This window comes from Talpa europaea, assembly GCF_964194135.1.
Source record: "Talpa europaea genome assembly, chromosome: 4".
In the NCBI taxonomy this organism is placed as follows: Eukaryota; Metazoa; Chordata; class Mammalia; order Eulipotyphla; family Talpidae; genus Talpa; species Talpa europaea.
Window position 1 is genome coordinate 146,949,420 of NC_140070.1, and position 24,474 is coordinate 146,973,893.

Consider the following 24,474-nt stretch of genomic DNA (forward strand, 5'->3'; position numbering starts at 1 on the left):
CAGCCCCAGCACCGCTGCCCGCCCACCACTGGCGCCCTGGTCCTGCCCCCGCCGCTCCCAGGCTGCGGTCACCTCCCCTGCGCCGCCCCCACCTCCGGGCTGTGCCTGAGGCCGGAGCGGGGCCACCTCCCCCTCCCCCCGCCGCCTGCCCGCCATGTCCGCCGGCCCGAGGAAGAGCGGTTCTCAGATGGTGGCGGCTTTGAAATCCGACTTAAAAGTTCAGCCAAAGAAAATCACATCAAGGCTCCCCCTGAAAGGGGTCAGGGGCCTTTCATGTCCGCCGCCGGCCGGTGACCACGGGAGCGCTTGGCACCGGGTCTGCTCGGATGTCGCGGGAGGTTCGGGCGAGGGTGGGACACTCGGCTCCGGCTTCACAAGAGGCCTTTGTGTTTGGAGGACGTTCGTGAAAGTCTTGGGGGGCTGCCGCCCTGTGTGGGGGCCGCCTGTCGGGGCCCCCGGAAACGGGACCCTTGGGCTGTCACTGCTCCCTGGAGGCCACAGCCTGGCCCCCGAGGGCCTCTCTGCCCTCTGGGCACCGCCCCTGCTGTGTCCTGTCTCTGCAGCCCCACGGTGGGGGTGGGGGCAGCGGTGGGGGTGGGGGCAGCCGCTGAGGCGCAGGCTCCCCTGGGGGGTGCCCACGCTGGTGTGCCCGAACCAGGAAGTGGTGGAGCAGGAGGGCCAAGGCCGGGACACCCCAGCCCTCAGGGGCTTTGAAGCCCCGCAGTCGCCCCCGCTCAGCTGTGGCCACAGAGCCACCCAGAAGGGGCGCCTGCCGCAGTGAGCTGGGGGGCCGGGCGTGGGGGGCTCCAGCCCCTCTGGGGTGTTGCAGCCACAATGGGGCTGGGCCAGGCGGTGCGAGCGGGGTGGGCCGCAGGGCCCAGGGTGAGTGGCCGCCCCGCGGGAGCCAGCACCCCACCCAGGGGAGCGGCCACAGCGTCAGCACCCTGCGGCCGGCGGTGCCGGCGGGCGCCCCTGTTCCCCTGTGACCCATTCCGGTCTCTGCCCCCGCAGAAGTCTCCAGTCAGGACATCGGCTCGGTGTCCGTTGCAGGGGCCAGGGCAGGGGGACTCCCGGGACTGTCCGTGGAGCCAGGGAGGGCAGGGGGAGCCCAGCGGGGCCAGGGACACCCAGAGAGCGCCGGGGAGCATGGGGGGGCAGTTCAGGGGAAGAGGGAGCAGGCCCGGCTTCTGTCCGGAGAAGCTCCCGCCAGCCGGAGGAGGGGACGGGTCCTGGGGCGGCGCTGGACCGAGGGGTCAGGAGCGCAGGGCCGCGCCTTTGCAAGGATGCCCAGCTCCTGGCCCACTCCTGGGTGCGTGGCTCCCCCTGGGGGCCGGGAGTGGAACGGCAGCCCGCGCTGCCCTCTGCGGCCTGGGCCCTGGGGTTGGGGTGGCGGCCACTTTGGGCAGTGTGGGCCTGGGCTTCTCTGTGGGGACCCTCCGGCCTAGCTCGGACCGGGGCTTCAGCGCCGCCCCACAGGGGCCCCCGGCCACCGCGCGAGCCCAGCATGGGCCTGTGCCAGCTTGGGGGCCCCCACGGGTGGCCCACACCTCTCCCTAAGCTCAGGGGAGAGCCCAGCCCAGGGGCAGCTGTGGGGTCCCGCCAGGTGCTGATTGTCCCCCGACCGCCAGCCTCCTCGGCCTGCCGCGTGGTCCCAGGCTGGGTGCTGGCCGGGAGCGCCTGGCCCTGGGGGTGGCCTGGGGGCCCGCGGGCCTTTGCCCTGCCCCCACGGCGGGGTCACACACGGTTTGGCCCCACGCGTCTCCCCGCAGGCTGCTGACCGCGCAGGCCAGGCTGGGCTGCTCCCGCTCGTCCCAGGAGCCCACCAAGGGGTCCTGGGGGCCCCGCAGCAGAGTCTGCTTCCCTTGCGCTCTGGGGGTCCCACAGCCAAGTCAGGGCCCCGTGGCCGTGCCTCTGCCCCCGGCGTGGGTGGGCCTCCTGCCCACAGGCGCCCACCCCCGCGTGTCCCGGGCCTGCTCGGTGACTGCAGAGCTGGGCCAGGGGCTCGCGCGTGATGGGGGGTGTGGGGCCTGCATGGTGCTTGGGTCAGTTTGTCCTGTGGAATTTGGGGGGCTGGCAGGTTCTGGGCGAGGACTTGGGTTCTGTCGCCCCAGTCAGGCTGGGGCTGCTCTGTGGGGTGAATCCTGAGGGGCTGAGGCCCAGACACCACGCTGCGGGCCCTGCCCCCCAGGGACCAGGAGCGGGTGGCCTGCGCCCCTCGGCCCCAAGGGACAGCCGCGCTGTCCCCGCCCACGTGGGAACAGAACAGAGGGCCCCGCGGCCAGCGCCCAAGGAGTGCTGCATCCACGCGCTCAGCGGGAGCAGTCAGGGCGGGCTGACCCCGACAGAACGCCAGGGCGCGGTGGGCCCGGGCCCTGAGGGAGGGAGGCAGGCGGCGGCCAGACCAGGGTCTCCCCCATGGATCTGGGTCACCCCACCCAGTGGGGTCACCTGTCCAGCCGGGTCTCTGCAGCACGGGCTCCAGAGGGGCTGCGGCCCCCGTCTGGCCTTGGCCCCTGCAGCCCTGGGTCCCTCGCCTGTCGCGTGATGCTGCCTGGAGGCTGGGGGGTGCTGGGCCTGGCCTGTGCCCCTCCAGAAGAGGGGACCCCTGAAACCAGGTGACGGGGGTGCCTCCCTCTGGTGCCGTTTCTGGATGTTGAAAGGCAGCTCCTCGGCTGCACCCCAGGCTCCTCCCACGGGAGGAAAGGAAGGCGCCTGCCGGGGTGAGGGTGGCGGGGAGAGTGGGGGCCAGTGAGGGAGGGCAGTTGGGGCGCCTGGGGCGTGCGCTGGCAGATCCTGCTGCCCAGGACCTCTGGCCCCATGAGCAGGCCCTGGCGTCCCGCACACCGCAGTGCCCTTGGAAGGAAGGTGTGAGTGGTTTTGTCTCTTGGGGTGCGCGGGGTCCTCTTTGCCCCCCCCAGCTCTGGTGTCCGTGGGGCATGTCCCCCGGTCCGGTGGGCTCTGCGCTGAGGCTTCGGGGCGCTGCTGGGCGTGAGATCAGGTCAGCGCGGGGCTGCTGGGGCTGTGGGGGCCGCGGCCCCTGGGGGTGTTTGCGCCTGGCACGTCCCCTTCCGGGAGGACGTGGCGTCCAGCGCCCGCACAGCGGCCCTGCCCTTTGGACGCTGGATCGATCCCCGCTGGCCTGCGCGGGGGCGGTGGGACACGTGGGGTGGGGGCGCGTGGACTCGGGCGAGCTGCGGCCGGGCTGCGCCCGTGTGCCTGCGCCTATTCGCCCGCCTCTGGGGCTCCGGGGCTGGCGCCAGGCCCCCCGCACCCCCCACCTCGTGCCTCAGTGTCTTCGTCTGGAACATGGGGGCGGCCGGGTAGCCGTCCAGAGGGGCGAGCCGGCCGGGGCGCTGCGAACATGGGTGGGCAGCGGGGGAGGACACCTCCCATCCGGGACCCCACCGGCCACGCCGCCCTGGGGTGCGGGGACCCTGGGGAGTTCACAGGCTGCCCCCCGGGCAGACGTGGGGGCGCCGCCTGACGGGCCAGGCCTCAGGGGGCCCCGGGCGGAGCCCCTTCCTGTCCCGGTGGGAGAGAGCGGACCTGGGGTTTGGGGGCGCCCGCCCGCGTGCAGGGCAGGCCTTGGGGTGCCGTCCGCAGCGCCCGGGGGGGGGGGGGTTGGGGTGACCAGGCAGCTCGCCCGGGACTGCCCGCCGTAGACCCCAGCGGCTCCTTCACCAGGAGGGCGGCCCCGCGCCCGCCCCGGCAGGTTCTGGGGAGTCACCGGGACCCCCGCGGCCGAGGGGCGCTCGCGGCGGGGCGCTTCCTGGGGAGGGGGAGCCGCCGGCCCGCGGGGTGGGGCGCAGGGGCGAGGGCAGCGGGAGCGTCTTGGAGGCCGGGCCAGCGGGGTCGGGGCCCTGGGCAGAGGCGCGGGGCGGCGGGGCAGCCCCTCGGGGGCGGTGCCGGGCCCAGCGGGCTCGCGGGGGGGGGGGGGGGGGGGGGAGGCCGGCCCGCGCCCCGCGGCGGCTGTTGGGGGCGCCCGGCCGGGGCGGGGCGGGGCGGGGCGGGGCGGGGTCCGTCCGGGCTCCACCGCCGGGGCCCCCGCCGCGGGGCGCGCACAGCCCCATGGCGCCCCAGCCCGCCCGCCGCCGCCCGCCGCTGCTCGCCTGCTGCCTCGCGGCCGCCTGCTGCTGCCTCGCCGCGCGCGCGGACCCGCCGGCCGGGGTGTGGGCGCGGGGCGCGGCCGGGCCCGCCGCCGCCCCGGGCTCGGGGACCCCCGCGCCGGGCCCCGAGGACGGCGCCCCCCGCGAGGGCCCCCCCCAGCCGGGCCGCGCGCCCGCCGGCCCCGGCGCGACCCCGACCCCGAGCCCGAGCCCCGCCGCCCGCGCGGCCGCCAGGGAGGAGAACATCGCGGGCGTCGGGGCCAAGATCCTGGACCTCGCCGACTACATCCAGACCTCGCTGCGCTGGTGGGACGTCGGCGCCCCCCGCGCCCCGCCCGCGCCCCCGCCCGCGCCCCCGCGCGCCTCGGGCGCCCCCCGCGAGGACGGGGCGGGCGGCCGGCCGGGCCCCGACGCGCAGACCCCGGAGGCCGCGGCCCCGCCGGCGCCCACCCCGCCGCCTCCCGCCCCGGGCGGGCCCCCGGCGCTGCCCACGGGGGCCCCGCCCGCCCCAGGTAGAGGGCCGCCCCCCCCCGCGCCCCCCGCGACCCCGCCGCCCGCCCTGGCCTCGAGCGCGCCCGGCCGCCCAGCCGCCCGCGGACCCGCTTCCTCGCCGGTTCTTCCGCCTGCTGCCCGCGCGCCCCGCGCCCCCCGCGCCCCCCGCGCCCCCGCGCCGCCGCCAGCTCTGCCGGGCCCTGGGGGGCGCGCTGGAGGACGGGCCGTGCGTTCCTGGGGCCCCCGCAGGTCACCCCGCCCGCCTGGCCCGGCCCTGCCCCCGCGGGGCCTCTCCAGGCGGTGACTGGCCAGGGATGAGGGGCGCAGGGCAGAGGCCGCGGGCAGAGCCGGGTCCTCCCAGGCTCTGGAGGAAACGGGCCCATGTCGGCCACGGCTTGTGCGCGGGAGCCCCGCCCGGCCCGGCGCCCGGTGCCTGACCCGGCCTGCCCAGCTCGAGCCTCCCCTGCAGCCCCTCGGGGTCCCTGAGCTCCGCCCCCAGCCCCTGCCCTGCCAGCGCGGGCTCTCCCCGCACCGGCCATCACCGCGGGGCGGGGTGGGGGCTGGGGGCGAGTTCAAGCCCCCCCAGCCCAGTCCAGGTGGGGGCTGAGCCTCCCTCCCCAGTGGACACGCCGGGGTGCGCCCCTCCCCCCCCAGGGCCTGGGCACGGCCTTGACCTGCTCCGTTGTCCCCTGTCCACGGCCGCTGGACTCTGGAGTTGGTGGGGGCAGGGCCGGCTGGAACTCAGGTTCCCCAGCCACCCTGCCAGGTCCTGAGGACTGTGCTGGGGCGACCCTGACCTGTGCCAGCGTGGGGTGCAGCGTGGAGGGCAGGTCAGCAGGTGCCAGTGCCGATGACCGCCGGGGCCCAGCCCTAGGGAAGAAGCAGAGCAGATACATGAAGGGGCTCCTGCAGGCCAAGCAGCAGCATGAGGGGTGCCGGGGTGGGGGGCAGTGCCCCGTGGGGTCTCAGGCCTTAGGGGGATGCGGGGGGGGCAGTGCCCCCTCCTCAGTCACTGGCCCTGGGGGTGCAGGGGGAGCTGCTGCACAGCTGTCCAGGCCCAGCAGACTGGCCAAGTGGCTGAAGGGCCTTCTCACTCCACACCACGGAGGCCGGGGCTGGAGGGCCGCGTTCTGAGCAGGCCTGAGGGCCTTCCCCCCAGCTGCCTGTGACCCCTCAGGCCAGGGGAAGCCCTCGGGGCCCCCGGGCCTGGCTGGAGCGCCCACCCTCCCGCCCCTAGTGACTCTGCGGTCCCCACTCTGCAGTGGGGCGGGCGGCGCAGGAGGGGGCTGTGACAGGTGAGGGTCCTGGCGAGTGGGGGAGCAAGGACCCAGGCGCCACTGGGGCTGCCTCTGAGCCTGGGGAGGGTAGAGCGCCCAAAGCTACCTGCAGGGGCTCCCCACTGCCCAGTGGGGTGTGTGCAGGGTCCACGCGCCAGCTGAGGCCACAGCTGGAAGAAGGTCGCAGCTGGCTCTGACCCCCGCCCCAGAAGGCGCGTGCTGCCTCTGCCCGCAGCCCCTCCGGCATCGCTCGGCTCCAGGGCCCTGGAGGCGCCACAGCGTCCGCTCGCTGGACGTGCCGTTGCCGGGGGCTAGCGCCGGCCAGAGCCGCAAGGGCTGGCGGGAAGAGCGAGGGACACAGGCGCTGGGACTGCCGGCCTCCCCAGCGCCGTTTCCAGCAGTTGTGGCTTCCTGCTCGGGGGCCCGGGGAGGAGCAAGACGGCGGCCGCCGTGACGCCCATGCGGTGGGTTGGACCCTCGCGTGGGGGCCTCTCCCCGATGCTGAGCTTCCCGGGCGATGGAGCCGACACTGTTCTGGTTCATGATGGTGGCCAGCCCACCTCCCCGGCCACCCAGCTGTCCAGCTACACCCCCAGGGAGTGGCCGTTCAGCGCCCCACGCTGAATTCTGTCAGGGACTCCACTTCAGGGTGGGGCTGTGGTCACTTCCCACCTGCAGACTGGGTCCCCTCCCTGCCCCCACCCCGGTGCCCCCCTAGGTCCTGCGATTCTCGCCTGCCACCCTCTGCCTGTGACGGGGGAGCAGGTACTGTCCCCCAGGCAGCCCCCAGGCCCCGCGTCTACGTGCCCCCCCCGGTGGGTGCACTCGGGCATGTCTGGCAGTGGCCATGGTGCGCTCTGTGCCTCGCCCGCTCCGCTGCGGGCCCACGCCCAGCGCCACGGCCCCCCGTCCCACGCCTCCGACTGGGGGCCCTTGCTGCGGGGTGACCCGTGGGTCCTGATCTGGGCAAGTTCCCCTGGAATTCGGGGTTTGAAGGCTCTCGGATGTCCTAACACCCCCTCCAGATGGCCGCACCCAGCGAGGCCCCGGGTGGTGTGGACACACGCGGTCTGCGTCCCCCAGGACGGCACCTCTCCTGCACCGGGTGCTGTCATGGGGCCCACGGTCCCGGCGTCGCCTGCAGCTTGCTTTCGGGCCTTCTGCTCCTGGACCATGAGCAGGACCGGCCTTCCTCAGCCTGTGCCTGGCTGAACGGACAGGACCCTCCCCTGTGCACCGGGAGCCCCCCCAACTCAAACGGTCTCTGCCGGTGTCGGCTGCGGTGGCCACGTGCTCTGCGTCCATTTACCGGTTCCCTTCTCCGCGCTCTCCTGAGCCCCCCCCCATACAGCCAGTAGCCGAGCCGGCCAAGCTGACCGGAACATCGGTCCCTTTTTGGACGTGGACGCCCCTTTATTTGAAAAAAAGAAAAAAGATTTATTTTTATTTATGCTTTAAGAGCCGGGGTGCAGGCAAGAGGTGTGGGGGTGGGGGAGGCTGAGAGGACTCCCCAGAGACAGAGTGGGGAGCAGAACAGGCGGATCCACTGAGATCCACTGCTGAGGGGAGCAGCAGGGAGACGAGAGGCCTGCTGTGCCCTGTGGGCAGCTCCCTGGCTGGGGATGGACTCAGGCTGCAGTGGCTGGTGATAGCTTGAGAGCACTGAGACCGGCCCCTGCGCCCCCAGGGCGGCCCCCCTTTCTTTATTTCGGCCTCGGTGTCCTGGGAAGATGGTGTCCACAGGTGCTTCCTTCTGCTTGGGGGCCAATGCGCCGTTCTGACTTCAGAGCCGCGTGTGCGTGCTGGCCCCGAGCGGCATCGCCGGCCTAGCGGCAGGGCTTTGTCATTCTCCGGGTTCCACACGGCGCCTGCAGCCAGAGGGGCCGGCGGCTCCGGAGGGGAGCCCGGGGAATCTCACGGAGAGGAAACAGGAACTTGGGGCCGCGCCGGGCACCTCAGCCTCCTGCGCTGGAGCTGCAGGTGCTGGAGAAGGGGTGACCCTGGGGAGCCCTCTGCGGCCTGGCCCTGTGGCCCGGTGCCCCCAGATGCACACTCACTGTCGTGCTCACACTCACGCACGTGCACAGGCTCCTGGTCACTCACGTGGCCTTCCTGGGGGCGTGTTCCCTCACGTGACCTGGCGGGTGCCCCCCAGTTCGGGAGGGCGGCTTCCCAGTTTGGACACAGCCCCCAAAGCACCCCAACACCTGGTGACTGGTGGCCAGTGCTCGGGCAAGGCCGGGGCCCAGGCCCCTGGCGGCTGCTACGGGCGGCATCTCCTGTCTGGCCTCTGGGTTCTGCTCCGGGCCGCAGTGGTCTTTGTGGTCAGCATTGGGGGCAGGGGGCCAAGCTTGGGGGCTTGGGCTCTGAGCTCTGGGGTGGGGATGGAGGTGGGGTCTCGGGGTGGGGGTGGGGCCGGTCCAGGTGGTCTGGGCCAGCCCAAGGCCGCAGGCCCCTGGCTCCAGCGCCAACCCCACCTGATGGGTCTCTCCTCTTGCAGATGACGCGCCTGCGGAGCTGGGGCTGCTGCAGCTGCTGGGGGTGCCCCCGCCACCGCAGGTCAGGCCGGTGGACGACCCCGATGTGGGCCCGGCCTTCGCCTTCGGGCCGGCCGCGGGGGGCGGCCAGGCGGCAATCAAGCACTTCCCCAGCGGCACCTTCTTCCGCGACTTCGCGCTGCTGCTGCTGGTGCGGCCGGCCTCGGAGGCCGCGGGCGTGCTGTTCGCAGTGACCGACGCGGCGCAGGAGCGCGTGGCCGTGGGCGCCAAGCTGGGCCCGGTGCAGGCCGGCCAGCAGGACCTGCAGCTGCTCTACAGCGAGCCCGGTGCCGCCAGCACCCGCGTGGCCGCCGCCTTCCGCCTGCCCGCGCTCGGTGGCCGCTGGACGCGCCTGGCCCTCAGCGTGGACGGCGCCTCTGCTGTGCTTTTCCGGAACTGCCGTGAGGTGGGGCGCCAGGCGCTGGAGCGCGCCCCTGGGCCGCTGCCGCTCGAGCCGGGCGCCGGCCTCTTCGTGGGGCAGGCGGGAGCTGCCGACCCCGACAAGTTCCAGGTAAAGGGGCGGTGCCGGACAAGGGGCCCGGGGCGGCGGGGCGAGGCAGGCCTGGGGTCCTGGGCCCCCCGGGCTGCTGCTGGGGCCAGCTGGGGTGCCAGGCACTGCTCCACGCCTGCTCAGTTACTCCCCAGCCCCCAGGCGGGTCCGTGTCCACACGGCTGCGTCACCCGCACTGCAGACGGGGCTCCGGTTCCGGGCCCAGCGGAGGCCTGAGCCTGGCCGTGCTCCTGTGCCTCGGCGGCCAGCACCCACTGCGCCAGGCCGGGCCAGGGCACCGCCAAGGTTGCGGCCGTGGGGTGGCTTTTACCCATCAGCGGCGCCCCAGCTCCTGGGCAGCGCCCCTCCCCAGAGGCGGGGGACCCGGCCCCCACACTGGGATGACCTTTAGCTAGAACCCCCCCTCTTGGGGTCGGCTGACTCCCAGCCCCCGCTGGGCAGCTGGGCAGCCGCAGGCCAGACAGGCAGCCCTGTGTAATGACGGGCCGGGACAGAGAGTTAATTATTGCCCAGACAAAGGCCGCTTGGTTATGGGGGGTTCTGAGTGCCAGTGACCTGGGTCTGAAAACTGACCTTTCGCCTTTGGCAGGAACTTTAACCCTGGGGCCTGGAAGCCGCGGGCTGTGGAGCCAGCTGGCGTCACTGTGCTTGGCCTCGCCCCTCAGTGGCTGCCCAGAGGGCAGCGGGTCCTCCCTGTGGAGGGGCAGTGAGTCCCCCGGGTGGCAGGTGCCAGGCCCGCAGGGGCTGGGGGGCACGGGCTGCGCCGGCCCTCCTGGGTCTCCTGCGCGGGTGTCCCTGGCTTGACCGGCTGCAACGGCTTGCGGTTTGGCGAGCGCCGCGCCGGGGCCTCCGTCGTGGCTCTTCCCCTGGTCGTTTGCTGGCTGCTGGGAGAGTCGCGGGGCTCGCTAGGCCCCATCTGGCTGGCGCCACGTCCAGAGGCAGCCACGGTGGAGGTGGGCGGCCACCCGCCCCCACCGGCCCCCACCCAGCCCCCACCGGGCCCTGCCCGGTGCTGACTCCCCTGATCCCTCCCTCACAGCCTCATCCGCTGAGTTGAGCCGTTAGCATGGGAAGTTTCTGGAATTTTCTCCGTGGCGTCTGGCTCTGCACCCCATGCCCCTGTGCCCCAGGCCAGTCTCGGGGCAGGCCCTTAGCATCGCTGGGGTGCGGGCGCCGCTGACCCCGCTGTGCTCCTTCCCTTCTCTTCCCAGACGAGTGCCCTAAAGTGTCTGGAAGGGCTGAGCAAGGCCATGCCCCCGCGGTGTCCAGGGGCCGCCCAGCGGCGACCAGCGGTCAGGCTGTCAGCCAGGAGCTGGGGCCAGCGCGGGGCGGAGGGCCTGGGGGTGGCAGGCGGGTGTGCGAGCCGGAGCCAGGGCACGGGAGACGCAGGCTCGGGGCTGTGGGGGCTGGCGGGGGGGCACCGCGGGGAGCGCACCGCAGCGGCCAGCTCGCATGACGCTGCGCCTCTCTGTGTGCAGGGGGTGATCGCAGATCTGCGGGTGCGCGAGGACCCCCACGTGAGCCCCCTGCTGTGCAGGGAGGAGGACGGTGACGACGAGGAGGACGGGGTGAGCGCTGCGCAGGTTCCCCGGCTCCCCGGCGGAGGGTGGGAGGCGCCCCGGGACCGGCTGGGAGGACCCTGTGCTGCTGGTGGCCACGGGACACCCCGCCCGTAGGCCCCAGGAGGCCTGGTAGGGCAGGTCCGAGCGCAGGGCGGGCGCCAGGGCCAGGCCAGGAGGCCGGGTGTGTGTGAGCACGTGAGTCGTGTGCACGTGTGTGGGGTGTCCCGTGTGAGCGTGCCCGTATGTATGTGCGAGCCTGCACGGTGGGCTGGGCGGCCACGGGGCAGCAGCGGTGGGGGCGGGGCAGGCTCTCTGGGCTGGCCGAGACCAGGTGCCTATGGGGGCGGTTGGGGGCTGCTCACGGCCCCTCCTGTGTCCTCCCTCTCAGGCGTCGGGAGACTCGGGGAGTGGACAGGAGGACCTGCCCACGGGGACGGTGAGTGGGGTGGGGCTCCGTGCTCTGATGCCCCGGGGTCCCTGCTGGGCTCACGGCCATCCCCTGCGGCAGCCGGAGGCCTGGCCGTCGATGCAGGGGCCGCTGTGAGGCCAGGCCCTGACCCTGTGCTGGCCGTGCGTGGACCGTGACTCCGCCAGGCAGAGCCCAGGCGTTTCACTTCGGAGCTGAGCCAACCGTGCCTGACGCTGGGGCTGGCAGGCTCCAGGGGCGGGTGGTCTAGAGCCAGGAGCCAACCCTCTCTCCTTCCAGGGGGAGCCCCCGAAGCCCCTCCTCCCCGAGGCGCCCCCAGTCACGTCTCCACCCTTGGCTGGAGGCCACAACACAGAAGACTCCAGAACTGAAGAAATCGGGGAAGAAACGACGGTGTCTCCACTGGGAGGTGCCAGCCTCTGGGTGGTGGGGCATGGGGTGTCCCTGGCGCCTGTCCCTGGCCGCATGTCCTGGGCATGAGCACTTGGGGTGTACCGGGCACCAGAGTCTGTCACGCCGGGTTGTGTGAGAGCCCCGGGCACCCAGGGTGGCGGCCCCGTCCCCCCACGGTGTCCTGCAGGCCTCGTGGCCAAGGCCAGGATGTGAATTTGCCCGGAATCTGATGCTTTATCCCAGGCCAGGGTTCAGCTGGTCCTGGCGGGGCCTGGGCGGGCAGGGCTGTCCGAGGGCGGGTGAGTGGACTCGCTGCTGGCCACAGGTGCAGCTGCTCCCCACGGAGTGGGGGGTGTGGGTCAGGGTAGGGCCATGGTGTGGGGGCGTGGCCATGCGCTAGCTGGGAGGCCCCTGCCCGGGGCAGGGTGGGGCTGGCCAGTGCCCGGGGGGCGCTTTTTGGGAGGGCTGTGGGGGCCTCTGCTGTCACGCAGTCCAGATTTCCTGGACAGGGTGGTCTCCCCAAGAGCCAGGGGAGACCCCTGGGAGGGCCCTTCTGGGTGGGGCCGGGGCCTCAGACCCCGCCTGGCTGGCTGAGCCGGCAGCCCCAGGTCCGCAGCACTGTTGGGCGCCTGCTCCCGGTGCTGGCCCCGGCGTCCGCCACGTGGCACTGCACTGCACAGGCCAGCAGGGCGTGGGTGTGGGTGTGTGGGTGCCAGGCGACAGCTGGGGTGCAGATGTCCCCGGCCAGCACGTCCTGCTCCTGGGAGCCGGGCCTGGGGGACGACAGAGGTGAGGACAGGAGGGCGTGGGGGGGTGGGCATGAGGCCTGAGGCCCATCTCCCCCAGCTCAGACCCTCTCTGGCTTGGAAGTGACCGCCTCGTGGGACGGAAGCGCCTGGAATGCTGGGGGTTTCGTGGAAGAGGTGAGGCTGTGCCCCTGTGGCCTCGGGGACTCCACAGTGACATGAGAGCACCCCTGGGCTCAGCCCTCCCTGGGGGTGCGGGGCAGCTCCCCCAGCACGAGAAACCCGCCGCTCGGCTTGCCCTGCCGGTGTCAGTGTCCCATGCCCAGCTCTGGGCCGTGCACACGCTGTCCCCCATATCCCTGCGGCAGCCCCCCGGTGACACAATCTGGCTGGGACTCGGGAGGGCGAGCAGGCGAGCTCATGGGGATCCCCCAGCCTGTCCCCTGTCCTCTGTCCCCAGGCGCCAGGCATCCAGGGCCTGCCTGGCCCAGCCGGTCCCCAGAGCCCCGCAGGCCCAGCTGTGCCGAGCCCCGATACTCAGCCAATCCCCGGGCCGCAGGGCCCTCCAGGCCCCCCAGGGCCGCCCGGGAAGGACGGCCCCCCAGGGAGGGACGGCGCGCGGGTGAGTGGGCGCTTGGCGCTGGCCCCGTGGGAGCCTGGGCTGGGGTGGGCCGCCCCACATCCCCGGGCAGGCACCAGCACCCACACGTCTCCCTTCCTCCCCCCAGGGCGATCCTGGCGCAGACGGAAAGCCTGTAAGTGTGGGGCCCGGACGGCTGGGGAGGGCAGAGCACCACCCCGGGACCGGCTTGGCCACAGGGCGCACAGGACCCGCAGGGCCGCGCACGCCTGTCAGGCTGGGGCCTGTGGGCCGGGCAGCGCCCGCAGATGGCAGCTGTGTGCTCTGGCACAGCGGCTCTGGGTCCTGCCCGGAGCGGGGACCCGCTGGCCGCTCAGCTCATCCAGTTGGGCCCGCGACCTGAGGCCGCCCTGTCGGGGCAGAGCAGCGGGTGGGCAGGAGTGGGCGCCCTGTGTGCAGGGTCCACGCGACCCTCCCTGGGAGACGGCAGCACCCACAGACTGGCCGCCCGTGCCGCGCCCCCTGGCGCCCGTGCCCCTGGCCGCTGACTTGGCAGCAGGCTGCACGCGCTGTCCTCAGCCCACAGCACATGCGTGTGCCCCAGCCCAGGCACCCCGGGTGCACCGTGCGGCGTGTCCCGATGCTAGCGGCCCTGCCAGGAGGGGCCAGGGGCAGAGCTGGGCCGGGCCTGAGCCTGGGTCCTCTGTGCACCGCCCCAGCCGCCCTGGAGCGCAGGCCCTCGGGGGCTGAGCGCCTGCCCGGCCCTGACCCAGCCTCCCCGCTCTGTCTCCAGGGTGACGCTGGGCCGCAGGGCTTCCCAGGATTCCCGGGAGACGTGGGCCCCAAGGGCGCGAAGGTGAGTCTCCGGCGGGTGGGAGGCTCGTGACCTTCTCCACCCCCACGGGGCCGCGCGCTGCAGTGGCGGGGCCTTCTCTCTCCAGGGGGACCCTGGGCTGGGGCCACGAGGACCCCCAGGACCCCAAGGACCTCCAGGGCCACCAGGACCCCCCTTCAGGCCTGACAAGCTGGTGAGGCTCCCCGCGCCCCCGCCCGGTCCTGACTGCCCCCCACAGGCTCAGGCCTAGGCTGTCAGCTCCTTCCCAGGCCCCCCAGGGCTGCTGGGCTGCAGGGTGGGAGTGGGGTGCCGCCCTTCTCCCTCTGTCAGTTAGCGGGGCGGGGGGCACGCGCTCTGGCTTCTGTTCACAGAGGTCAAGCTGTGAGTGGGCGGGCTGGGCGCGCGGGGCGCCTGGGGCGAGCATCTCCTCTCTCCACAGACCTTCATCGACATGGAGGGGTCTGGGTTCAGTGGCGACCAGGAGAGCTTCCGCGTGAGTGTCCGGGGCCGGGGCGGCCTGTGCCCTGCGGTCTCCACACGCGGGCGCTGGGTGGGGCAGCGAGAGGCTGTTCAGGGTGGGGGCTTCATGCACTGAGTGCCCTGACTGGTCTGTCTGCCCTGCCCAGGGCCCGAGAGGCTTCCCCGGCCCCCCCGGCCCCCCGGGCGTCCCGGGCCTGCCTGGAGAGCCAGGCCGCTTTGGCATGAACAGCACGGTCATCCCGGGCCCGGCAGGCCTCCCTGGCGTGCCTGGGCGGGACGGGACCCCCGGGCTTCCTGGTCCCCAGGTAAGGCCGCCCCTTCCCGGGCTGGGTGGGCGCGGGCGGGGCCTGTCCGTCCTTCCCGCTGCTGCCCCAGCCTTTCCGGGGCTGTCCCCACCACGCCCGGTGGGCTGCAGCTCAGAGACTGAGCAGGGCCTGGCTCGGCCGTGGGGCATCCTGGTGTCCTCGGTGCTCAGGGAGCCTGCGGGCGCCAGATGATCACCTGTAAGTCCTTTCAAGCCGCTGAGTTCCCCGCTCTCCTCCCCAGGGTCCCCCGGGGCCTCCAGGAAAACACGGACGGCCAGGAGCCACTGGCCAGAAAGGCAGCCTCGTAAGTCCCCACCCCAGGGGCAGCAGGTGACCAGCACCCGGTGGGGACGCCCCCTTCCTCGCGGCCCCGCCCCACAATCCTGCGGCCCGAGCCCGATCCCATCCTGAGGCCCCCCAGGCCCCAGCCAACTGCGGCTCCCAGGGCGGCGCCGGCCTCCCGTGACTTGGAGCGGTGGGGTCAGCGCGGGCCTTGCCGGTGGGGCGCCTGCAGCTGCGAGGCTGCGCTGGGCCCCGCCCCGGGCCCCATGGGGATTTTGCACGCAGGAGCCGGCAGCGCCTGCGCCCTCCCTCTGGGTCAGCCCCCGGAGAGGCCGGGTCAGGGTGGGGCGGGGCCCCGGGGGGCGGGTGCCCGCCCACCCACCAGGGTACAGCACCACCAGTCTGTCCCCACCCGAAAAGGGCCAAGGGCACACGGGCGCTGCAGAGGCACGGCCTCCGGGGGCACGCTCGGGCCCCAGAGGGCCGCCGGGAGCCGCGCGGTGTGAACCGAGGGGCAGCACCGGGCTGGGCGGGGCGCGCCGTGTCCTCGCTCGGGGTGTTCACGGGGGTGTTCTCTGTCCCGCAGGGCGAAGCCGGAGCCCCAGGACCCAAGGTACAGAAACCACTGGGGACCACCCCCTGCAGAAGGGCCTGACCCACGGGGAGCCCCAGCCGCTCGCCCGCACCGCCCTGTGCCTCGGGAGCCGGGGCCGGGCTTCTTGCCCCCGGCCAGGCCGAGCGGGCGGGCTCGGGCGCGGCGGAAGCGCTCCCAGGGGCCAGCCCGGGGCGGGGGAGGCGGAGGGCTGGGTGGGCGCTGCCAGGACCCCAGCGGGCAGGGCGGCTCCCCGAGGCTCTCGGGCCCGAGACCGCCGGCCGACAGCGGGCTGCGCCAGGAGGGCCCCGGGCGAGGCCAGGTCCGCGTTGTGCACGGGCAGAGTGTGCACGTGTGTGCGCGTGAACACGCCCCGAGCCTGGCCTCAGGATACACAGGGAAAGCTCTCTGGGGCAGGCAGGTTCCAGGGGAGAGGCCTCCGGCTGTGGGGGCCGCGCGGCCTGAGTGGGGGTGAGGAAGGCGAGGGCGGCCGGGTGTCGGGGAGGCGTGTCAAACCCACGAGCCGGGAGGGTGCAGGAAGGCGCGAAACCCGCAGCCAGGAACGCAGCGTCCAGGCCCCGGAAGCCTGAGCGGCCGGGGTGCGTGGGGAGCAGCCGGTCGGGGTGCAGGGCCAGGTTGCTTCAGCCGAGGGGTGTCAGGAGCTTGGGGTTCACACAGCTGGGGGCACGTTCCTGGCTTCTCAGCGAAGAGCATAGGGAAGGGGAGGTGCGTCGGTGCAGAGCCCTTCTCGGGGTCAGGAGTGTCTTCTCCCCTGTGCAGGGCAGCAAGGGCGACCCTGGCCCCATGGGCACTCCCGGGGAGGCTGGCTTGGCAGGACCCGCTGGACCACCGGGGCCCCCCGGGCCCCCGGGGCCCCCCGGACCAGGACTCGCCGCGGGATTTGTGAGTAGCGGCTGCTGCGGGCCCTGCACCGCCAGGCCCCGGCTCGGACTGAAGCTGCGGGCGGGGGCGCTGCCGGGATGGGGCGCTGCGGGGACGGAGCGCCTTTGCCCCCTGCTGGGCCGCGGGTGGCCTCAGACCCGCAGACCTGAGCGTCGCGTGTCCTGCAGGATGACATGGAAGGTTCCGGGGCGCCCTTCTGGTCGACACCCCGCGGCGCGGGTGGCCCACAGGTACGGTCCCCTTGCTCTTGGGCCGGGCCGCCCGGGAGGGGCGTCGGGCAGCTCCGGGTCGGGTCCTGACGAGCAGTCACGGGGGCCCTGGGGCCGGCTGGGGCGGCCATCAGGACGGCGGCTCAGGGCGGGTGAGGGCGTGCCCTGGCCGGCAGCAGCTCCTCCGTGGACGCCTGAGGCCAGCCCGGCCCTGGGAGGGCAGAGACAGCGTCCCCCGACTCACGGGGGTGCTGGGGGGGGGGCTCTGCCCGTGTCTGGCTTTGCTCCCGGGCTGCCGCCTGGCAGGAATGCGGCTGAGACAGGCCCTGCTCTGCACGACATCCCTGCGACGGCCCCTCAGGCCCACACCCCTCAGGCCCCTCAGGCCCACACCCCACACCCCACACCCCACACCCCACACCCCACACCCCACACCCTGGGGCAAGGCCCCCCGCCCTCCAGTCCAATGCGGCTGAGGGAGCAGCCACGCCAGGCGTCCACACGCATGAAACACGCTTGCTTTTTACTTAAATGAGATGCCAGGGTCAGTGTCGGGGACTCGAGCAATGGGGGGCGCCCCAGGCTGGTCCCTGGGGTGATGTCACGGGGTGGAGGTGATGGGGCGTGTGACTCTGGGTCTGGGTGGGCGCTGTCCGCGCGGGGGGTGGGCAGCGGGGCCCACACTCTCAGGGGCCACTCACCACCATCCGTCTCTGCCCACAGGGACTGGCCGGCCCCCCGGGAATCAAGGTCAGTGAGGCGGAGCAAGTGGGGCGTCCCCCGGGCACTGTTTTGGGGTGCAGAGCCCACCCTGGGAAGTTTGCAAAATGCAGCAGCAACACGTGGTGCCCAGGGACTGTCCTGTTTCGGGGCAGCCCCGAACCTCCCTCTAGAGCTGAGTTGAGACTGCTGGCTCCGTGCATTGGGAGAAGAGGCCGGGAGGGCACGCAGGCCCCGCAGGCCCCGCAGGACGCCATCGGGCCGGGGATATGGGGTGGGGCGAGGCCCGAACCAGGGGCCTCTGGCGGCGCTGCCTGGGGCACCACTCATTCTCGCCTTCTCCATCTAGGGGGACGCCGGAGACGCCGGGCCGCCGGGCACCAAGGTGAGCCCTGAGCCGCTGCGGCTAGCACCCCCGGCCCCCCGGCCCCCGCTGTGGCCAGGCCCTGCCTTTATTCTTCCCCATCAGCCCAGGCCTGTCCCACGGGGCACCCTGGGGTACCCACCCCCAAGGGTGACCCCAGTCCTGGTTCCCCAAGGTCCCTGGCAACCTTGCCCCTCCCTGCCCCCCTGGGAGGCCCGGGGTGTCCCTGGGGCGAGCTCCTGGCCAAGGCCCGTGGGCTGAGCACGAGGCTGGGCTCAGGGCCTTTCTGTGGGCCCTGCAGGGAGACATCGGGCCCCAGGGGGCTCCCGGGTTCCCAGGACTTCCTGGCGCAGAGGGAGCAGCCGGAGCCCGGGTGAGTGGGCAGTGGTCTCGGGGCACCCCTGGGTGCTCTGGGCCCCCAGGCTGGTGCTCCGTGCCCTGCTGTGGCCGACCTCCGGTCCACGGGGTGTGACTGGGGTCCTGGCCGCCCTGCGGTTGCCGCCCCAGGCCCGCGTGGGCACAGGCGGGAGGGCTGGGTAGCTGGGCTGGGCGGGCCGGGGTCTGTTCAGGACGAGCCCCCACCCCATCTCCGCAGGGCCCCAGAGGAGACAAAGGGAGCCGGGGCGAGAAGGTGAGCTGCCCCCGCGGGGTTCGCAGGGGCACGGGCCGGCTGCGGGTCGCTCCCGCCGCCCACACCACCCGCCCCGGGGCTCTGGGAAGCCCTCGGCCTGACCCCCGCTCTCTTCCAGGGTGACCCCGGGAAGGATGGAGTGGGGCGGCCAGGCCCCCCGGGGCCGCCGGGGCCGCCCGGACCAGTGGTCTACGTGTCGGAGCAGGACGTAAGGACGGCGGGCGCTGCCCCTTCCAGGCCCCACCCCGATCCCACCCGGGCTGGGAGGCCACAGTCGGGCTCCCTACCAGTGACCCCCCCAAAGTCTGTTGGTCTGTCCTGACACCGCCCCTCGTTCCTCACTCCTCAGGAGGGAGGGAGCATGTGAGGGGGCACTCAGAGGGGAAGGGATCCCCGGGGCCTGGCCGTGGGGCCTGCCCAGCCTCCTGGTCCCCCTGGCCCCCTCGCAGAACGGGGGGTGGCTGGTCCTGTCTGGCCTGGGGGTGCGGGCGCAGACCCCCGGAGGGCCCACCTCTACAGGGGCCCGAGGCAAAGGCGGGTGACGGGTGTGGCGGGGAGCGGTCATGGGGGGTGTGAACGTGCCTCCTTGCCCCCCACTTTCCAGCGCCCACAGAGGGCAGTGGTTGCCGCGCCGGGGCCTGAGGTACGTGTGCTGTGTCCAGGGCCGCGGTGGGCGGGGCCTGCGCTGTCCCCGAGCTGACCCGTCCTCTCTCCACAGGGCAGGGCTGGCTTCGCCGGCTTCCCCGTAAGTATCCAGCGGGCGGGTGGGCTGGGAGCCCAGGTACGCCCGAGGGCTGGGACGAGGGGCCCCGGGTGGGCAGCTGGGACCCTCCTCTGGGCAGGTGCTCGGCCTCCCCCCGCGCGGGTCACTCGGCCGTTACTCCTGTCTCCGCAGGGACCAGCTGGGCCGAAGGGCGACCTGGGCTCCAAAGGCCAGCAGGGCCTCCCCGGCCCCAAGGTGAGGCCCGCCCAGCCGCTTGGGCAGCTGCCCTATGGCCGAGGGCAGGGGACCCGGGCCCGAGGGCACTCGCGGCCTCTCGTCATTCCCATGCCCTGGGCCTGGCTGGGGCGCCGCAGCCTGCACGGCTGTCCAGGGTGTTGATGCCCCAAGCTGGGCTCATGGAGGGGCGGGAGGCCCTGGAGAGGGGACCGGCTTCCCTGACTGTGTGCTGTGTCCAGGGTGAGAAGGGCGAGCCGGGCACCGTCTTTGGCCCTGAAGGCAGGGCACTGGCCCCCGCCCAGAAAGGAGCCAAGGTGAGTGACCACCTGCTGCTGACCTTCGTCCAGGCGGGGGATGGGCTCGGCTTCCTGAGAGGGCAGGGGCTGCCCACACGGGAGAGCCCCCTGAGCAGGGCCCCAGAGCCTTCCACAGCCTGGCCCCTGCCCTCCTGTCCCTCCTCTTCCACAACCACACAGGCTGCCCGCTCAGACCGGCCTGGTCCTGAGGGCAATGTGACTCCAGGCCGTCTGTGGGGGGCAGGGAACCCCAGGAGCAGCCGACCCGCAGGCCCGGGTGCCGCGGGGGGGGGCAGGGTCCTCCTGGGGAGCCAGCTGGGTGGGCCGGGGGCCTGTGCCCGAGTCCCTCCATCCTAGCAGGTGGCCCGGCCCCAGAGGGCCAGGCTTGCAGGGGCCCCAGCCCCTGGGACTGTGCGTGGGGCCGAGACGGGGGCTGCCAGGGTGGCGTCCGGTCGAGGCCTCGGCAACGCCATCGCGGGGGCCCCAGATCAGGGCTCAGCGTGCCCAGCAGCCCTGGCGCCCAGCCTGGCCCTGCCTGCGGTCAGCCTCAGTGCTGGGGAGGGGCCGCGCCCACCTAACAGCGTCTTCTGTTGTCTGCCCAGGGAGAGCCGGGCTTCCGAGGACCCCCGGTGAGTGGCCACACCTCCCCCAGCAGCGCGTGTCTGCGTGCGGCCAGCACAGCCCCCGCGGCCGCGGGCACGCGCCACCCACCTCAGACTCGCTCTCCCGCAGGGTCCCTACGGACGGCCCGGGCACAAGGGGGAGATCGGCTTCCCTGGACGGCCGGTGAGGACGGTCCCGGCCTGGCTGCGGGCAGCGGGGCGCGGGGGCTGGGGGCGGCGCGGCCCCGGGGCACCCTCTCAGCCTCCACGCCATGCTCCGCAGGGCCGCCCCGGGGTGAACGGACCGAAGGGGGAGAAGGGGGAGCCCGGGGACGCCAGCCTCGGCTACGCGCTGCCGGTGAGTGTCCCGTGAGGGGTGGGGCGCGTGGTGGCCGTGGGAGGCCCCCCCCACCCCCGCCGGCCCCTGCGGGTCTGGTTGCAGCGTCTCGTGCTGGGGTCCATCTGGGGAGCAGCGCGGGGCGAGGAGGCAAGCCTGGCCCTGCCCAGACCCCGCCCGGCCGCCCGCCCCTGCCCTTCCCGTGGGCCCTCGCGGCCTCCTTTGAGCAGCCAGGCGCTGCGGTTCGGTGGGTCACCCAGCCCAGGAGGAAGCCGGCCGGGTCCTTCCCAGAGCGGAGGCGGCGCTGGGTCACTCTCTCCCCTTGCGTTCCCGCACCGCGATGCCGGGAGGTGACCGACGGCCCTGTGCCGACAGCGCCTCCTGTGCCCCCCGCAGGGTCCGCCCGGCCCCCCAGGGCCCCCCGGGCTCCCAGGACCTCCCGGCACACCCGTCTACGACAGCAACGTGAGTCCCCCCATGTCCCTCCCCAGCCAGCCGCTTTCTTTCCACTGCTTCCCCAGGAAGGGCAGGACCCAGGCAGGGGATGGCCCTCTGCACGGCGTGACCCCTGGACGGCGTGACCCCCAGGAGGACCCTGACCCAGGGAGGGACTGACCCCAGGCAGAAAAAGCCCAAGTCAGGGTTTTGCCTCCGGCAGGGGTCATTGGAAGGGCTGGACCCCGCCCAGCCCCTCTCCTGTCTGTGGGGTCCCCGGGAGGGCAGGCCGTGGAGGCAGGACAGTCCTGAGGGGAGTTAAGGCTGGGCAGTGGGTCTCCCTGGTCTGGGCATCTCAGCCCTGAGCCCCACGGGGGATGAACTCCCCTTCTTTGAGGGTCAGCTGTGTGAAGTGACCCACGAGAGGCAGGTCACGCAGTGACCACGGCCGCACCCGCACCTGCGTCCTCGCCCTCCTGCTCCCGGCCCCGGCCCCGGCGGGGTCTCTCCTGGGCCCTGCCCTCCCTCCTGGCCAGCCCATGTGTCCTTTGCAGGCATTCGTGGAGTCGGGCCGCCCCGGGCCTCCGGGATCGCCAGGTGAGGGCTCCTGGCCGTGGGGCGGGGCCCCTGTGGGGCGTGGGCGCGCTGGGCTGAGCTCCTGGCAGACCTGCGTGTTCACGCTGGCGAGAGCACCAGCTGCCTGATGACCCCGCACGACGGCCCCCGCAGTGGGCCCAGCCCTGCTGGCCATCGCACGCTTGCCCTGACCGCACCGGGTCCCCAGCCTGTGGCGTGCCCCTCCCTCGGGTGGGCACGTGGACCAGAGGGTGTCGCCCAGAGGCCCCTCCGCGCCACCACGAGTGGACACTGGCTCTGTCCCGACAGGCTACCCGGGGCCGTCTGGACTTAAGGGCGACAAAGGAGAAGTGGGCCCCCCCGGGCCTCCAGGTGAGCTTGGCGGGGGCAGCTGCGGCACGGGCACGGTGGGGCGCTCAGGGCCCTGGGGCCTCCTCCTGGAGGACCGGAGCCCCTTCCAGCTCATATGGGAGCCCCTAACGCGGGGTTCTATATTCAGAGCTGCCCGGCCTGCCCACAGCCTGGGGGCCCAGGTCTAGGCCGCAGGCACGGGGTGCTCCTCTCCCCACCTGCTGCGGGCCGGGCCGGGCCGGTGTGCGCCTCCCAGGGAGACCTGGCGTGCCCAGGGAGCGTGTAGGGGTCCCGGATGTCCCCTCCCTCCAACTCTGTGGGGCCCGTTGGGGCAGTGCGGGACCACAGACCCCAGCACCCCTGGGGCCACAGGGGTGACATTCCCTTCCTGAGCCTCGCTCCCGCTGCTGGATGATGAACAGCCCGGCCGGGGACTGCCCGTGCCCGAGGGGCCCCAGCGGGCTGGCACAGCAGGTGCCCGCGGCTGCGGAAGCGGAGCTCACCAGGGGTGGAGAGGCCAGGACCAGGCAGCGCAGAGGCCAGAATGGCCAGGACACACGAGGCGAGGCCTGAGCTGCCTGTGGCACGGCTTCCGGGGTGTGTTAGTGTGCGTGGCCGCAGGCGAGGGGGGAGTGGTGGGGACACAGGCGATTCTGGGGCGGGCTCAGGTCAACCCAGGGCCTGAGAACCGGAGCAGTCGGCCCAGAGCCGGGACGGGGTGCCGAGTGCCCAGGGTGTCCGGAGGCGTAGCCGAGGACTTCCGGCGCTACCGGAGGCCCCGAGTCCAACAGCTGCTTCTGGAACAAACCCAAGAAGCTGGAGGCTTGTCAAGGCTTCAGGGCGTCCTAAGAGCCGCTGCCAAGCTCAGACTCTGCAGGCGGTGAAAACATCCGTCCAGGGAATAGGGGTGCTGGCCCTGTGCAGCAGCCCAGGGGACTCTGTGGGCTCTGAGGGCAGGAGGTGACGTGGGGGCGGGGCAGCCCTGCCCTGGGGGCCTCCGTAGTCCCCCTCAAGCCCAACATGGTCCGAGAACGGGCGGGACCGGGAACTTACCACCCAGCGGGACCGTCGCAGGGCAGCAGGACATGGCCAGAGGGAGCGTGTCAGCTGCAGACAGGAAGCGGCGACCCTGCCCTCCAGCAGCACGGAGGGTAAACAGGCCGTGCCCCCACCCAAGGGCGAGCTTCGTCCGTGGGGCCGAGTGGGGCCCCCAAGCGCCAGCCAGAAAGCAGGGGCAGGAGGAGACACCGTGAGCAGGGGCTGGGAAGGCAACCAGAGAGCGCCTGGCCTGCGCGTGCCTGCGGCTGCACGTGTGTTGTGTGCGCGCGTGGCGGCATCTTACACGTGTATGCGCGGCTGCACGTGTGCGCACTCACTTCTTTCTGCATGTGAGCTTGCACACAGGCGTGCACATGTGCACGCCTGTGTGTGTCTTAAGGCAAGGAGCAGCAACAGAAAGGTTTTTTGCTTTTTTTAAAGATTTATTTATTTATACAAGAACTGGGGTGCAGGTCTGAGATGTGGGGGGTGAGAGGACTCCCCAGAGACAGAGTGGGGAGCAGAGCACGTGGATCTACTGAAATCCACTGCTGAGGGGAGCAGCAGGGAGGCAGGAGAGGTCTGCTGCGCCTTGTGGGCCTCTCCCTGGCCGGCCGGGATCGAACCCACGCCGCAGAGGCTGCGGACAGCTCCACAGCGCCGCGCTCCACCCGCTGGGCCACCGGGGAGGCCCCCACAGAAAGGTTTTTAAAGACCTCATGATGGTAAGAGTCAGCTGGCCAGGGAGACGCCGCCCTTCCCGGTCCCTCTGCATAGCACGGCGCACGGCGAAGTTTCGCGACAGGAAGGGTAAAAACGAACAGAACCTGAGGAAGAAGGCAGCCGTCGTCGGGAGAAGTGGGCTCTGCAGGGACGATGAGGATGGGCCCACAGACAAAGGACACATGGGCCAGGAGGGGCAGCTCCGAGCATGGCCGTGCTCCTGGGAATGCCCCCCGGGCAGCGAGCCCCGGCGCTGTGGCCCGCTGTGCCCCGGGCTCTGAGGCCCTGCGCTGTGGCCTGCTGTGCCCCGGTGCCTCGGTGCCCACTTGAGGGGCCTGGGTGCCAGCGCATGAGCTGGGCTGGCCCCTCAGAGCAGACTTCCTGTGCCCGCCGGGCAGAGCCCAGCGCCCGCCCCAGCACCCTGCTTGGACATCGCGTTCTCCTGCCTCCAGGGAGGTGGTGAGAGAGCAGGTCACCCCAAGCTCACCCCCCACCCGGAGGGAGGGCCTTTCGTCTGCCTGGTTATAAGGTGGGGCCTGCCGGTCAGTCCTGAGTGTCCAGCTCAGAAAGTTAGAAAATAAATAGCAAATGTCACTTAAAGAAAACAGACGGGCAGAAGGAGTGAAGCCGGGCGAGCAGGAAGGCAGGCCGCCGGGAAGGAGCTCCGGGAAAGCGGCGGCCCCGAGCTGCTGCTGGGGAAAGGGGCGGTGAGGCCTCACCCGTCGCCAGGCTCCAGCGACCGGACTCAGGTGGCACAGCCTGTGATGGAGCCAGTCTGACCGGAGGCTGGTTGGCGAGCACGAGAGCCCCGCGCCCACAGGCACGGCCTGGCCACACACACTTCCTCGCGCGCCCCGAAGCCCAGGCCCCGCCTGCAAGCCCCTTGTCTCCTTCCCCCGCCTCACGCCCCGCCGGGGCCCCGCAGCGGAGCGCACGTGAGTGAACTGGGCGAGAAGACCACGCGCAGCCAGGGAACTTCGGGGTCGGTTCGCCAAGCGGAGGAAGCAGAGACAGCTGCAGCCGGGAGGACAGAAACAAGCAGACCAGCGGCAAGAGGAGGAGCCGCGGCCGGCCACGTGAGTCGAAGGCTCGGGCCGTGGACGGCTCCCCGGTCCGCACGCGTGAGGAGACGGAGATTTCTAGATGGTGCGCTCAGCCACGCACGGGCATGACGCCCAGGCGGCGACCAGGGTCTTCCCCGAGGGGAGCGCCCGGGGCCAGCTG

At 72.8% G+C, this 24,474-nt stretch overlaps 1 protein-coding gene across 1 annotated transcript in view; it reads left to right on the forward strand.

Annotated features, from left to right (window-relative positions):
* COL18A1 (collagen type XVIII alpha 1 chain) overlaps positions 1 to 24,474 on the forward strand; it is a gene marked incomplete at its 5' end in the record, with an annotated part of 70,457 nt that overhangs the window by 39,685 nt on the left and 6,298 nt on the right. The window contains 30 exons of the mRNA XM_084232784.1: positions 8,376 to 8,923; positions 10,402 to 10,491; positions 10,874 to 10,921; positions 11,192 to 11,321; positions 12,152 to 12,228; positions 12,512 to 12,673; positions 12,780 to 12,806; positions 13,425 to 13,487; positions 13,573 to 13,659; positions 13,906 to 13,959; positions 14,093 to 14,251; positions 14,493 to 14,555; positions 15,120 to 15,146; positions 15,906 to 16,028; positions 16,196 to 16,258; positions 16,961 to 16,987; positions 17,307 to 17,342; positions 17,623 to 17,694; positions 17,917 to 17,952; positions 18,071 to 18,160; positions 18,566 to 18,595; positions 18,671 to 18,697; positions 18,848 to 18,910; positions 19,132 to 19,206; positions 19,791 to 19,817; positions 19,921 to 19,974; positions 20,074 to 20,148; positions 20,524 to 20,592; positions 21,117 to 21,159; positions 21,448 to 21,510. Of these exons, the coding sequence (XP_084088910.1) occupies positions 8,376 to 8,923; positions 10,402 to 10,491; positions 10,874 to 10,921; positions 11,192 to 11,321; positions 12,152 to 12,228; positions 12,512 to 12,673; positions 12,780 to 12,806; positions 13,425 to 13,487; positions 13,573 to 13,659; positions 13,906 to 13,959; positions 14,093 to 14,251; positions 14,493 to 14,555; positions 15,120 to 15,146; positions 15,906 to 16,028; positions 16,196 to 16,258; positions 16,961 to 16,987; positions 17,307 to 17,342; positions 17,623 to 17,694; positions 17,917 to 17,952; positions 18,071 to 18,160; positions 18,566 to 18,595; positions 18,671 to 18,697; positions 18,848 to 18,910; positions 19,132 to 19,206; positions 19,791 to 19,817; positions 19,921 to 19,974; positions 20,074 to 20,148; positions 20,524 to 20,592; positions 21,117 to 21,159; positions 21,448 to 21,510 (2,508 nt within the window). The remainder of the gene's footprint in view (positions 1 to 8,375; positions 8,924 to 10,401; positions 10,492 to 10,873; positions 10,922 to 11,191; positions 11,322 to 12,151; positions 12,229 to 12,511; positions 12,674 to 12,779; positions 12,807 to 13,424; positions 13,488 to 13,572; positions 13,660 to 13,905; positions 13,960 to 14,092; positions 14,252 to 14,492; positions 14,556 to 15,119; positions 15,147 to 15,905; positions 16,029 to 16,195; positions 16,259 to 16,960; positions 16,988 to 17,306; positions 17,343 to 17,622; positions 17,695 to 17,916; positions 17,953 to 18,070; positions 18,161 to 18,565; positions 18,596 to 18,670; positions 18,698 to 18,847; positions 18,911 to 19,131; positions 19,207 to 19,790; positions 19,818 to 19,920; positions 19,975 to 20,073; positions 20,149 to 20,523; positions 20,593 to 21,116; positions 21,160 to 21,447; positions 21,511 to 24,474) is intronic.